Below are 14003 nucleotides of genomic sequence, written 5' to 3' on the forward strand. Positions count from 1 at the left end.
CCAGCTGGTTTCTCTTTAGCGTGTTTCATAGCATCCTTTGTGTTTGGTGGAAAAACAAAACTGCAGTGAGCGGAGCGTTGGGCTGGGAATAATTGCAGGCCTGCATGCTGGTCGATCGGCATTGCAGCGACAGCTATGAAACCACAACTGACGTCAGCAGTCAAGTGTGACTGTGTTTCTGTGACTGTGTGTGTGTGTGTGTGTGTGTGTGTGTGTGTGTGTGTGTGTGTGTGTGTGTGTGTGTGTGTGTGTGTGGGTGTGTGTGTACTCGTGTTGAATATCACTACTAGAATAGTGGACTGAGTGTTATCCTGACATCTGTGTGATTCCAGGAATGATGATCGACTCAGAGCCAGGCAAACACTCAACAAAGAGGCGCTGTCCAATTGTTTTCTCGCAGTAGACAATAGTTTGGTTGACCGGACTTTTAACGAATGAGGAATTAAGGCGTCCACATGCAGCCTGCTTCTGCTCAGTTTGTCACAGGTGAACTCCATCACCTACATAGACTTGAGGGCTCCGCCTACACAGCGGGAGGCCAGGTAGGGAAAGCCCGGGGATCGCACTTGACTTGGCTTGACAGGTAAAAATAAATAATAATCGAGCTATATGAAAAAAGATGACACGACTTTTTTTGGGAAGTGGAGTTGCGAGACAACTGGAACAATAAGGTAAAGAAAGAAATACTAACATAGAGGAAAAGTGACTCAGAGTCTGCTTGTCTCTTGTTTTTTGCTTTGTGGAAGTTTAACGAACACGTTGAATATATAGGGGAACGGATATCATCTAGGACTGTATTTGTGCCAAAGATATGCATGCAAAATATAAGTAAAATATAGGAATATAAGACTTTCTGTCTAACAACACCAGTGCCTGAACTTAGGGTCCCTGTTAAGCGTAAGAAATAAACTAATCCATGTGCTTGAATGCACTGGGATCATTTAATGTAAAACTTCAACAGGCCTGGATTGTGAGTCTGTAGCCCTCAGTGATGGTAATAGACATGGCGTTAACATGAACAGGTAATGTTGTGACTGGCACCTCATACACTTGGAAAGGTCAGTATCTTGCCTGTTCCATTTAAGTATATTGCATGAGTGCATGTCTCATCAATAAATACATAGTAAGTAGATTTTCCTCTCTTTTTATTTGTCCTTTTAATGCATTATTACAGTATGTAGTATTCATAGCTGTTAAATTTACTAAGTGTGATTCTCCGCCCTTACGGGAAACAAAGGGTTAGAAAAAACACTCTCTCTGTGCTGTCTCCATCTTGTTGTGTCCTGCTGATCAGCGATGTGATTGGCTGCTCCTGGGCTGCCCTTGGCTAATTAGAGGAGGAAGTTGCATGCTCCTGCCTCACCACTGGACTCAATCACTGTATACTGAAAGGCGCCAATTACTGCCGTATGAACTTGATTAAAGGGGCACCCAGCACGGCCTGTTGCTGGGCAAAGACGATGTGCGTGCGTGCGCAGGTGCGGATGCGCGTCTGTTCGTGCCCCGAACCGGCCTGTCCAGTTGCGCACCAGTGTGATTTAAGGCTGTTCGATTTTCAGGTCGATGCTGGAGCCAAATCTGGATCTCTACCGCTGGGGCTGTAATCACACACTGCCTTCGTGTGTATGTGTGTGTGTGCATGGAGCTCTGGGTCGTTCTGGCCTAGTGTGTTACCCACCTAACCAGTTTCTAATGATGTTAATGCCGATCAGCCACTGTATGGATTTCAGCCTGGCTAGATGGACAGAGATAATCACTGCACATAGACCTCCATGATCAATACCCGTCCGGAGGAGCGAATCAACCTTTGAGGCACCCTGAACTCCAAAATTTTAACCTCTTCATCTCCACACCAGTAAAAAGTCTGTAAAAAAAAAAAAAGCCAAATTTCTTACTGTTACGTTAGACGGCACACACTCTTACAAAATTATCTTTAATTAAAATGAAGTTAAAGTGTTCAGTTTCAGCTTTTCAAATGTGGATGGAAGGGTGTGATCCTAGGACAAAAAATGCTATTAGTTCTTATTCTAATGGTCTGATTGGAGTGTTTTATGTCAGTATGTGTGCATTAGGTTTATGTTATAAGATGATTCATGTGTGTGAGATATGTTGCAGTAGTGGTTAATAGCTGCACCGTTGTACTGGCTGCAAACAGATTTCACAAAACACTGTGTCACACTTTTTTTCTTTTTTTAAATTTATGCACACAGCCCCAGACACCAATTTTTCTCTCGCTTTCTTCCTTTCTTTGTTTCTCGTGACAGCAATTAAAAAACAGAGCTCTGCTGTTTTCAGAGACAAGAGTCCTTCCTCTGCCTGTAGGTCAGAGGTGACACAGAAAAATAATAAATACAGCAGCTGGTTTGACTCTCGGCAACCTTCTCCTCCCCTTGGCTATATTTAGAGAGACACGAGCTGCTCTGAGATCAGATGTTGATGTTGGACGCAGAGTGCGTGCTCTGTTTGGACAGCGATCCGCAGTGGCTGGCTGGTCAGGTGAATGGAAAGAGCAACTGGCTCTTAAGGAAGGTGCGGCTCCAGTGCAGTTTTATAAAAGAGAGGAGCTGATAGATTTGTTAGGGTTGTTAGGGTTTCCACTGATGGTACAATATGCTTGCGGCAAAGTGTAAAGTGATATTTTACTGTACAGCGTGTGACCAGTATAAGTAGAGAAGAAATTCCACTCATTAAATTTACCTTTTCTGCTCTCTGGAAACTGTGAGCTGGCAGTGCTGTAACTGATTGCAGTTTGGGGTTTCAGTTTAGCTCCAGGATGCTTAAAACACCACATTTATTTATTCAGTGCATTTACTGTTAGAAACAACAGAAATTTGGGAGTTTGGAAAGCTTAATTTGATTTATACACCATTATTGATTTTAATACATTCTGTTTATGTCCTGTATGTAAGTTGTAAACACTGTGCATGCTGAGGCAAATCATATAGAGAGCTAAGAGTGAAAAGTGTCCATTCAGCGACCACTCTAAACCTGCTGCTAGCTCCACACACTGATTAACTCTTTTGGACTGTTCCCCTGTGGGAGATGAGCCTGAAGCTTATTGCGTGGTGATGTTTCTATTTCATTTGTTATTGTCAGAATAAATGGAGATCACTTCCAAGATCACCTTGCGCGATCCTGCGACTCTCACAGGATTGCTACTCCTTCGTAAGATAATGGAGGGCTAAGAAAAGCACCGGTGATATCACAAACAACTGGAAGATATCTAGCGTGTTGCGTGTTGCCCGTGTGTGGGTAATGTATTTTTCTTTCAGGAGAAAAAAAAGCACATTTTTATCAGCACAGCACAGCACACATCTGCTCCCTAATGTAGCGCAGCATGTTTATCATTAACTCACTAGAATTCACAGTTTGTGCGGGAGAAGAGTTTGAACACAGGGGCCTCCTTTCTTTTTGCAATGCTCAAATCTGGGTTTGCACAAATACTTTCGCTGCTTGTTCTTCCCGTGCCCTGCCTTCCTGTCGTGATGACGTTCGCACACGCACAGAGCGTGCAAACTGCACAGAGTGACAGTGAGAGGAAAGATCTGTTTGGCAGGCTGCTGGACAAAGGGAAGCAGGCTGTTTTTCTGCTGTGTTCAGATCAAATATACAATAGGCTTGAGGTGTAAAGCAAACAAACCCTCTTTACTCCCTGGACTGTCACACAGGCACGCTTCTCTGTCTTTCCTTTCTTAGTGACATAATGCAACGAGAAGACACACACACTGTACTCTAATGCTAACCTGAGCCTTGGAGAAAACTCTGTGTCACTATTTGCTAAGACTGAGACTCAGTGGTATAAAATATTCCCTGGTCTGTTTTCCTCCTCTCCCCCTCACCTCTTGTCTCCTTCCTGGTGTGATGTTTGAGGCCCCTTGGCCAATTCCCACGCTACAAGGGAAGAAAACAGGAGGGAGGGTGTGTGTGCAAGTGTGTGTTTTGACCTCCAACCCCCGGCTCTGTGTCATTCACCCATCAAATAACATCTGGACTCTGGTCACTCTCACACACACAACAGAATGTTTTCTGAAATCCCTCAGCCTTGTTTCCCATGAGCACATCACAAGCAACAACAACAACAAACGAACAATAACTGGAATCAGTTCTGCATCTCATTTCATGGCATACGGACATGTTTTAAACTTTTTGCTCAAGGTCCATTTATATATCTGTACTTAGACTCAAAAGGGTGCTCCAAGATTAAGGACACAAATGCACTAAATTATTTTTTAAACAATTTAAAACCAAAATATTTAATTTAGAATTACAAAACTCAGCAAACCCTCACAATTGGGAAACATGAATCAGAAAATGCCTGACATAGCTGCACTTTTCTAGCAAAAGAATAACTGATCATAAAACCAGAAAAGCAGTTCTTTTTAATTTAGTTTACAGACAAAAGATTTTTTCCCCCTCTTTGATATAGTGATAAGGGGAAAAACTAAACATCCTGGGAACAAATGTGGGTGTCAAGGGATGTGTTTGTGTGTGAGAAAAGTTCAGTCAAAAACACAGTTAAGGACAGAAAAGGGAGCCGTAATGTACGTCAGAGAAAGGAAGAACAATGCTCGAGTCAGGGGACAGACCAAGGTCAGCGTGTTATGTACGCTGTAACTGAACAAGACGCCAGTGTGCCTGGCTGAATGCCTGCCTGTCATTCTGATTAAAGGGTGGATGCCCATTCACTTGTTAACAGTAGCTGTGGTGCAGTGAAAAAGGAGATGCTTTCTACATTTTCTGCATTTTTACAAATACGTTGTTTATGTAATATTAACAAATTCTACTATTCACCTTAAAAAACTTAAAAAGCACTTCCAGGACTGAGCTGTTTAACTTAACTCTTACATCAATCCGTCCGCTTCCTCAGGAGTGCTGGTGACTATCACAGCTGTCATAGGGCAAAGGTCACAAGTCTAACACAGCTCAGCGTAACAGCACATTTAAGTGCGTTTAAGGTGTATCATGGTCAAATCTGGTGAATACCACTCTGCTTTACTGGTGATGGAAGGAAGTATAATCACACTGTATTAAAACTGTGTTACAGAAGACACGGAAACTGCCAGATTACTGGGAGTCGGGTCCATCTATCCATTTTCTTTCCTGCTTTTCCAATTCAGGGAAGCAAGAGGTGGCTGGAGCCTATTCCAGCTGTCATAGGGAGAGCAGTTCTGAACAGGTCGCCAGTCTCTTGCGTGGAGAGTGTTTTACAAAATTCAGATAGATCCAGATGCATTGTACCTGGATCAGGATGCAAGAGATGAGATATGAGTTGAGTATTAGGATTCTTTTATTTTAAACCATAACTTGTCTGCTGTGCATACCACAAAAGCAATGGCCATTGCAGTACCTCTTGTTCCTCAGTAGGGGGAGTTGTCTCACTATCAGAAGCCTTCTGAAGTGAGCTGCAGCTGCTGAAAAACTTTGTATAGATCTTTTGTATTATGTTTTTATTTTATGCCACATCAAAATTCTCTTTCACACTTGTCCCATTGATTTGTCATATTTTAGGTCTTGCTGTGCAGTTATTTTCATATAAATTCATCAAGTCCACTTTAAGGAGTGTTTGTTAAAAAACGTCTGTATCTAGCCTTTGTCATTTACCCCTAAACATTATGGAAAATTTGATGTGAACACAAATAAACTTGTCATTTTCTTGTACATTTCAACAGAAATATTGTATTCCATGAAACTCTAAATGTGGGATCCTCTGGTCTGGTTTAAAAAAGACTCTTGCTCATAATGAAATTCAGCAACAGTTTAAACGTATGCTACGAATTGCCGTGTCACCTGCACAATGTCCTTGAGAAATGTGCTTGAATGCCATCGTACTTGCTCATGCCGATATCTAAAAAGAAAATACAGACTGTATGACTGGAAGGAAAAGAGCTGTATGGCTACTAGGATTCACCTAGTAGAATTTAAAATATCATCCTTTATAAATATATTCATGCGGACGGGTGAAATCATCTGCACCCTGCATTGGGATGGGGGGTTGGGGGGTGCATCTACGTAAGCACCATCACAAGTCTCTCAGTTCCCCTATTTCCTGTCAGCCAGGTCTATTTTTAGCTTCTGACGTCACCGGTCTCCTCTGATGGAGCCTCTTCACGGCCGATTCCACCGAGCCAGGGGTGGAGGAGGTGTGTAGAGTGGGGCTGAACGAGCTGTAGTGGTGGGGTGGCATCATTGAGGTAAGCCCTGCTGCTGCATATCACCCCCACCAACCCACCCTCCGGGAAATTGCACCAATCAGATGCAAGGTGCTGAGCACATCACTGTGCTGGATACAGCCCTCCTCATCACCACCCCCACCTCCCCCAACCCCTCCTGATCTCGCTGTATCTCACTGTTTCTATGAACTGGGCCCATTTCATTCAGCATCGATTGCTTAATGGCCATCTTTCATTTATCACGCAATATTATTGCTGGAGCGCTGGAGGCAGGCTGCACTAAAAATAGACACAGGCGCAAGCTTCCATTGCTCGACTGGTGCTCTGTTTTCAGCTGTTATGAAAGGGGGAGTTTGCATGAATGAGAATGTATCTAATTGATAAAGACGGTCTGTTAATCGTACCCATGCGGCGGCCGCATAATGGAGCTCTGAGGTCTCAGTCAGGTGAATTCCTTAGAAGGAAAGAGGTTTAGCCGAGAGGACGCTGGCTCACGGTGAGCTTCAAATAGTGCAGAGATCAGCAGAAGAAGATGAATTTCCGAGCTGATAAGCTTTGACCCCCCCAGACAACACTCAAAGTCGAGTTCTCCTCCACTTCCTCTTTGCTCACGACGGTTGCAGCGACGTGCTGGCTCTTGCTTGGACAGCGTGTTACAAAAAAGTGTGGTTTGGTTCAAAGGCATTAGGAGGGAAAGGGAATTTACTGCCATAGTGAAACCTGCAATTGAGAAGAATTCAATCTGATCATTTGTAGCTGTGCTGCTGTTTGCTGACAGAGGCTTTTCTGGAATTGACACAATCCCACTTTTATCATACCAATAAAAAAATCAAAATCTTCCAAATATGGAAAAAGAAAAAATACCGTGTGGTTATTTTCAGCAACTCTTTGTTGAACACTTGGGGGCATATTTCGATGTCACTGCTATGACGGGCGAGAGCACGAGCGGCGGGGCGGGTTATTGGTTGTCGTTGCACCGAGGCAACGTGCCAGTGTTGACGTCAAACAGAGATGGTGAAGGGGAAAGATGTGCGTGAGTGTGTGCTAGATTGTGAAAGCAGTAATCACAAGGTCACCTGTTTAAACTCAGAGGAGACAATCTATCTGAATACCTTTTTTTTCCATTGTGCTGCCAACAAAAGTGGCATCCTGTGCATTGTATTACTGTAATTTTCAGGTAGTCCGCATGAACCCCGTTCTTGTGTCACTTTATAATTGTAGCTCCTTTGTGTCTGCTGTCAGAGATTCCATTATGATGATTTGGGGGCACTTTGGGAAATTGATTTGGATTTGCAGCCCTCTGCATTACTGTACTTTCAACTTCAGCCATTCCATAGAGGTGTAATTGTACCCTGTCTCACCACGGTCTTATCCTTTCTGTCTCTACATGCAGATCAGCAGCTGCTGCAGAAACTGTTAGCGCTGTGCATCACATTATTTGTGTTTGTCTGAGATTTATATGTGAAATCTTTGTTGCCTGTCTCATGTTTTCATATATTTCTTGTGCTTTTTTCCTACAGTAGGGCTTCTTTGTTTAAAACTATACATTTACTATGCATTTCTTTATTATTCTGGCTAGGTTTTATGCTCAATATTACATATAGTAATCAAAAGAGCCAACAATTATAGCAGTTAATAGCAGCTAATACTAATAGAGGTATTAACCTGACCTCTGAGTCACTGCATGCAATTTTAATCATGCCAAAAATTTAAATAAAATAAATAAAAACAACAGAATTATTTAATTAAAAATCAGGCTGTGAGGCTAGCTTGTGGGTAGGAACAAAAGAATACTTATTAATTTTTTCTCTCTTCTCTTCCTTTTCTCTGTAGTTTTGATGTGGAGAATGGCCTGTCGGTGGGTCGCAGTCCACTGGACTCTCAGACTAGCCCGGGTTCTGGTCTGGTACTTCAGGCCAACTTTCCCCACAGTCAGCGCCGCGAGTCCTTCCTCTATCGCTCTGACTCAGACTTCGACCTTTCGCCCAAAACTATGTCCCGCAACTCGTCCACTGCCAGCGACCTGTGAGTATTCTTGGACGCTTTCTGTATTGTTTCAGCAACAATAAGCAGAGAGATGTGGATCTTCTTTTGTTTTCTGTTTATTTGTTTGTGGGGCTGCACAGCTGGATTTGGAGGAAAATATATAGTTTGCTTGAGAGCACAAAAACTTATCTCATCAATCCAGAGAAATCAAAACCTTTCAGAAAGAGACTGAAGATATGAAGGCGCTGAATACCTACAGATCATCTAATCTCTGAGAAACTGCACAGTAAAACAAACTATTTTCTGAATGAAAATGAAAACTTTAAAGTTAGTTTTAAATTTGATTCCAGCAATATGTTTTAAAACCATGTTATCCACTTTGTTAGGTACACCAGTTATCTAGTCAGCCAATCACATGGAAGCATGTAGACATGGTCAAGACAAGCTATTGAAGTTCATACTGAGCATCAGAGGAAGAACAGTGACTTATGTAATAATAATAATAATAATGGATTGCATTTATATAGCAGAGAGAGCAGGGGGATCGAACCGGCAACAGATGAGCTTCCCAATCTCCTGAGCCACAGTCACCCCCATGTGACTCTTGACATCATGTGAGGCTGGTCTGAGTGTTTGAAAACTGCTGATCTGCTGCGATTTTCCCGCACAAACATCTCTAAGGTTTACAGAGAATTATCTGACAACAGCAAAATCCAGTGAGCTGCTATTCTCGTTGATGCCATGTCTGGGGGAGAGTGTCCCAGTTTGCAGAAGAGCATCTCTGAACGCACATCAAACCAGATGCTCTACAAGAGCAGAAGAGCACAGTGGACCCTAAAAACAGCTAAAGTTTGGACAAACTTAACAAAATTAGACTATAGAAATTTCGGGGAGAAAAAAGGTTTAAAAGGGAAAATTGTGTCTCTGGAACAGGAGATCCACATCATGGATCTACAGCTTACAAATATGCAGCATCTGATGTGACGCTATCATGTCAAAATGGATCAAAGTCTCGGAGGAATGATTCAAGCACACTGTGGAATCAATGCATGAAGAATTAAAGAGATCTGAAGGCAAACAAGGGTCCAACCCTGTACCATGAAAGTGTACCTAATAAAGTGGCTAGTTGTGTATTTCGTTCAACATTTTGTTAGCGCAATAAAATATAAAATTTTCATTTAAGTCAAGGTTTGAAATGATTTGCAAATCACTGCCTTTTATTTTACACTAAGCCTGTTAAACTCATTTCACGAGATCACATTGATTGTGTCAGTGTCATAAATACAATAAATTATAATAAATACATTTAAAACTATTTCTAGTAAGCTCACCTAAGGTCCTATTTACACTCAAAGAACTACATGCATTTGGCAGCAGGCTTTAAAGACACTTCAGGCAGCACAGCTAGAGTTTAAAAATGTAAACACGAGAGCAACCAGTTGTAGGTGTAAATGCAGTGAAGTCGCTAGCTAGCGGGAAACATGCTGGTAACGCTACGCTAGTTCAGCAACTAGTTTCTGTCTGTTTGTACAGCTGAAGATTTCTCTTGTGCAGCTAGCAGTCTGTTTGAAGCCAGAGTGTAAATGGGGCCTCGACCACCAATAGCTGTCGCTCCTTTGTTTTGAAGGGAGGAGGGATTGAAGCATTGGGAAGTCAATTGGCTACCTCGGTGAGACAAAGTGTGAAGATTGCTGTGATTTTTCTGTCTATCTCTTTGGGCTGTGCCACACTGTCATGAGTCACATCTCCCACGCTTTTCCCGAACACGATCCGAACAACTTTATCTTGGATGCTCAGCTCCGAAAGCATCTCAAGCTCAAAAGTCTGAAAAACAGTCCCAGCAACCATTTGACAGATGCTGATGTGGTGCCACCCGTGTTTCAGTCACAAACCTGACGACTACAATGGATTTTGATATTTTACTAAACAATGTGGCGCTCACAGTCATGCATCAAAATGTTTGCTGGACGGTGAAGGCCAACTTAGTGTTTTTCACAGTTAGCATGATTTCACCCTGAGGTCTGGAGGTCTGTGCGCATGTTGTCACCCTAAAGCTTCCAGAAAGCTTTAGCTGATCTAAAACTGGTTTCCCAAGCATCCAAAGCATGAGCTCTGTTCCTCACCTGCATGTTGTTCTAGTTATACAAATAAGTCTTAGAGGCATTTTTTGTCCCTCATAGATAAACTTAATATCCCATCATTTCTAACCTTTAGTGGGATTGGTCTTTTTTAACATTTCCCTTGAGATACAGCTTACTCGTAGCTGGGTTTATTTGTGAGACGCAATCTTGTTGTTTAAATTTAAATTTAGAAGTCAATCAAAGTGAATACTAAAACATCACTAAATGCAAGTTTAACTAATTAACTTTAGTCCTTAGATACAATACGAATAGTTTTTTTTGCCTAGCAACTAGTGCTAGCCTTTCTAACATTCATCCTGCTCCTCTATTCCTTATTGCCAACTCTTAATTACCACGTAGTCACAAAAACAATATATCTATGAGGTGTAGCACCTTTGCCTCTAAGAAGGATTTTGTGTAACTAATACAATGTGTTGTTCTCCTTTCTTTGTCCAGCGTGATATTCAGACCAGTCACGGTCTCATCCAACTGCGACGTTCCTGCTCAGTCAAATATCCCAGTAACAGCAACCTGACTGTTGTCATGATTTGTGTGTTTGTTGTTTGGAATCACACAATACATCACGAACTGCTCTATCCCCTCTCACATGGCCTTTTTTTTAATTTGCAGGCATGGAGAAGACATGATAGTGACTCCATTTGCACAGGTTAGTCGCATATGCTTGTTGCTGGTCCTTTAAGAGTTTCCGTTGTTTGCTGTCATTGAATCAAAGCCAAACTCAGGATCGAGGGTGCCAGCACTGATATTATGACAGGCGGAAGCCGGCAACCTGTACGGCAACAGGCCAAACACAGCACAGTTTAACAAACATGGCATCAAAATGAATGTTTATACACTTATTACTTGAAACAGTTGTTTGAACTGTGTGAAGATCTGCTGATCAATGCATTAAGCCAGCAAGCAGCAAGTTACATGTAAGCAGTTCATAAAGAAACAGCCCACAGTGAAAGCATGGTGTAAACAGCTAAGCAGAGGTGCTTCCATATGGTGCAAATTGATTTAATCATACTATTCTCTGAACTCCTGAAAGCCCTGTTTTCACAGTGAATTTCATTAAAGCTACTATAGATCCACGGATGATGTATTTAAAAAAATATTTGTTTACCGAAGTGTTTGTTATTTATGACAGACCGTCTGTCCCGTGAAGTGAGATGTGAAATATAATTGTTTCCATTCAAAGTAAATCCACCTAATTTGGGGCGTTGCGCTGTCCAGATGCTCGGCGTGGCTCCTTGCTGGCCCTTACTCATCAGTTTGAGAAATAAGACATGGTTCATTTTTCACAGACAACACCCACACACATTCTCTTTGTGCTGAACAGCTTGTTCTTATGTGTGTGTGATCATCAGCGACCTACTAACATGATCTGTGTACATGTGATAATTCCAAACTAAAGTCCAATATTTACCCTATAAAAGTTTATCATCAGTAAACGTTAGATATGAGAGAGAGCAGAGCTTCAGCATGCTTCCTCTCTTACATCAGGCTTTTGGAAGTTAGCTGAGCTCAGATAGTACTATCAGCGACATGAAACCCTCGCATGCTGTGCCTGTAAAGTGTGATGTTTTTAAACCACTTAGCTTTTCTATTCATACTCAAAGTCCATTTTGCATTTTCATTTAAATGCTAAAAGTTCCTGATAGGGTCTTTAAAAATGGTTAAAAGTTCCAAAACAAATATCAAAGTCACTACATTCACGGTAACAGGTAAAAAAGGTTCAACCAACTAAAAGAATGGTTCTTTATTTTGAACGAAAATTGGTTCATGTATTTTGTTTATTCATTTTTTTAGGTTCTTGCCAGTCTACGAACGGTGAGAAGTAACTTTGCTGTTCTGACACATCTGCAAGATCGTGTGGGAAACAAGTAAGAGCACAAACACGATGTGGCGCGGATGACTAATTTGCTCTTTTGTTATTCTACCGACACCTCATCTGTTTGGTGTTTCAGGCGGCCGTCAAGCAGCAACCAGCCGCCCATGTGTAATCCATGTCTTACAGGTCAGTGTTAATACCCCTGGGTGATGGGACACTGAGAGGTTCTAGTTTCCCTTTGACTAATGGTGCCTTTCTCATAGAAAATGAAAATGTTGTTGTCTTTTTAAATACATAGAAAAAGAATTAAGTGATTGTTGATTCAGGTAAATCTGAAAGATGTGCTTCTTACAGTTAAACGGATGCAAATATAATAGTGCTGGTAAATGAATGGTGAAGACATTAACAGTCAGGACAGGTGCAGCATGACAAGATCAAGTTTTCTCTTACCAAGATCAACAGCAGACCCATGCAACATGTTAAAGATGTGGATGTTTCCACAGCAGTCCCAGGCGTAAACTGCAACGTCTGTTTGTTTGACCTCTGACCTTTCAGAGGAGCCTTACCAGAAGCTGGCGATGGAGACCCTGGAGGAGCTGGACTGGTGTCTGGACCAGCTGGAGACCCTGCAGACGAGACACTCGGTCAGCGAGATGGCATCCAACAAGGTGAGGTGATTCAACTCAGCTGTGTCCATACCGATCATTAATGCTGTGAAGAAGTGCAGGTGGAAAACAAAAGCCTCTGATCTATGCCCATTTGTTTATGTATTTATGCATTTATTCATCTGAGTATCCAATCTGTGCTGTTTGACTGTCTGTTGGCAGTCTAGCATCCAGTTTTCAAGATATCATTTTCAAATTTTGTGTGATGGTAGATACCGATAACAGCTCCAGCTGAGATGATTTGGTGCAAATTGGGTCACACAAAAATATAAAAATCCATGAAAAACTAAATATTACTCATTTTTTTCTGAAATACTACATTGACTAAAATCTTTTAACTTTTTCTTTGTACTTTAGTTTGTAGAGTGAGTACACAGACTGGCTGTGACTGGGCTGTAATAAGGTAGATGGAGGGGAAAAAGTCAGTGTGTGCTAGGAGCTTTGCAATCTAACCTCATGCATCAACTACACACGAGATTTTCAGCTTTTTCATTGTAGTGCAAACTTGCTTTCACTGTTCACAAATTAAATTTGTACAGGAAGAAAATTAGATTTGAGGCGTGCGTAAATAACACTACTGTTCATGAATGGCGCCTCTCTCCACTGAGTGCACGTCCTCGCTGGCTCTTCCTGCTGTCTGGCTGCAAACCTCCTCCTTCCCTCACTCAGCCAATCATATCTCTTTCCTCCACTCAGCCCCTTAAGCTACACTAACGTGATTGGTTGAAGAAGGGGAGCAGCATGCGGGGCAGGGGATCCTCACAGACTCTCCCTCACTCTAGCTCCTGCTCTCCCTCTTTATGTTTATCATTGACAGCGTGTGACAGTAGTTGGATGAGAGACTGCAGTCACACCCTGATGGCAGTGTTATACCCCACCCTATCCCTCCAGCACCGCCCCCCCCTCCCCCTTCATCTTCAGGACTGCAGCTAGGAACTGTGGGAACTTTTAAAATGGACTTTTTTTTCATGTTCAGACCATCTCTGCTGAGCATGGAGCAGAACTGAGTGGGGAAATTACAGCCTATTACTAAGCAAGCAAACTTGGATTTTAGCCTCCACTAACATCAACATGCATGGGCTGACATGCCTGCGTCGGCTCTCTGGGTTTATCTGTACTGGAGACTCAGACAGGTGAGCGATGGGAAACCCTGCTGGCTTTCCTTGTTGACAATGGGATCTAGTGATCAGCAGTGCAGGCTTTGCAGTGGGATGAATGCTGAGTGAGC

At 42.3% G+C, this 14003-nt stretch overlaps 1 protein-coding gene across 6 annotated transcripts in view; it reads left to right on the forward strand.

The window, feature by feature from the left end:
- Window positions 1-14003, forward strand: part of LOC134642689 (3',5'-cyclic-AMP phosphodiesterase 4D-like) — a 76319-nt gene that overhangs the window by 45821 nt on the left and 16495 nt on the right. For 2 of the 6 annotated variants that reach the window (XM_063494629.1, XM_063494627.1), the window contains exons 2-7: window positions 8004-8195; window positions 9784-9825; window positions 10907-10943; window positions 12089-12162; window positions 12247-12296; window positions 12666-12778. In XM_063494629.1, coding sequence (XP_063350699.1) covers window positions 8004-8195; window positions 9784-9825; window positions 10907-10943; window positions 12089-12162; window positions 12247-12296; window positions 12666-12778 — 508 coding nt within the window. Of the gene's footprint in view, window positions 1-303; window positions 672-8003; window positions 8196-9710; window positions 9826-10906; window positions 10944-12088; window positions 12163-12246; window positions 12297-12665; window positions 12779-14003 lie in introns of those variants that run through there. The other 4 variants (XM_063494628.1, XM_063494630.1, XM_063494631.1 and 1 more) reach the window with 4 other exon arrangements.

Source organism: Pelmatolapia mariae, linkage group LG15 (genome assembly GCF_036321145.2).
Source record: "Pelmatolapia mariae isolate MD_Pm_ZW linkage group LG15, Pm_UMD_F_2, whole genome shotgun sequence".
Taxonomy (NCBI): domain Eukaryota; kingdom Metazoa; phylum Chordata; class Actinopteri; order Cichliformes; family Cichlidae; genus Pelmatolapia; species Pelmatolapia mariae.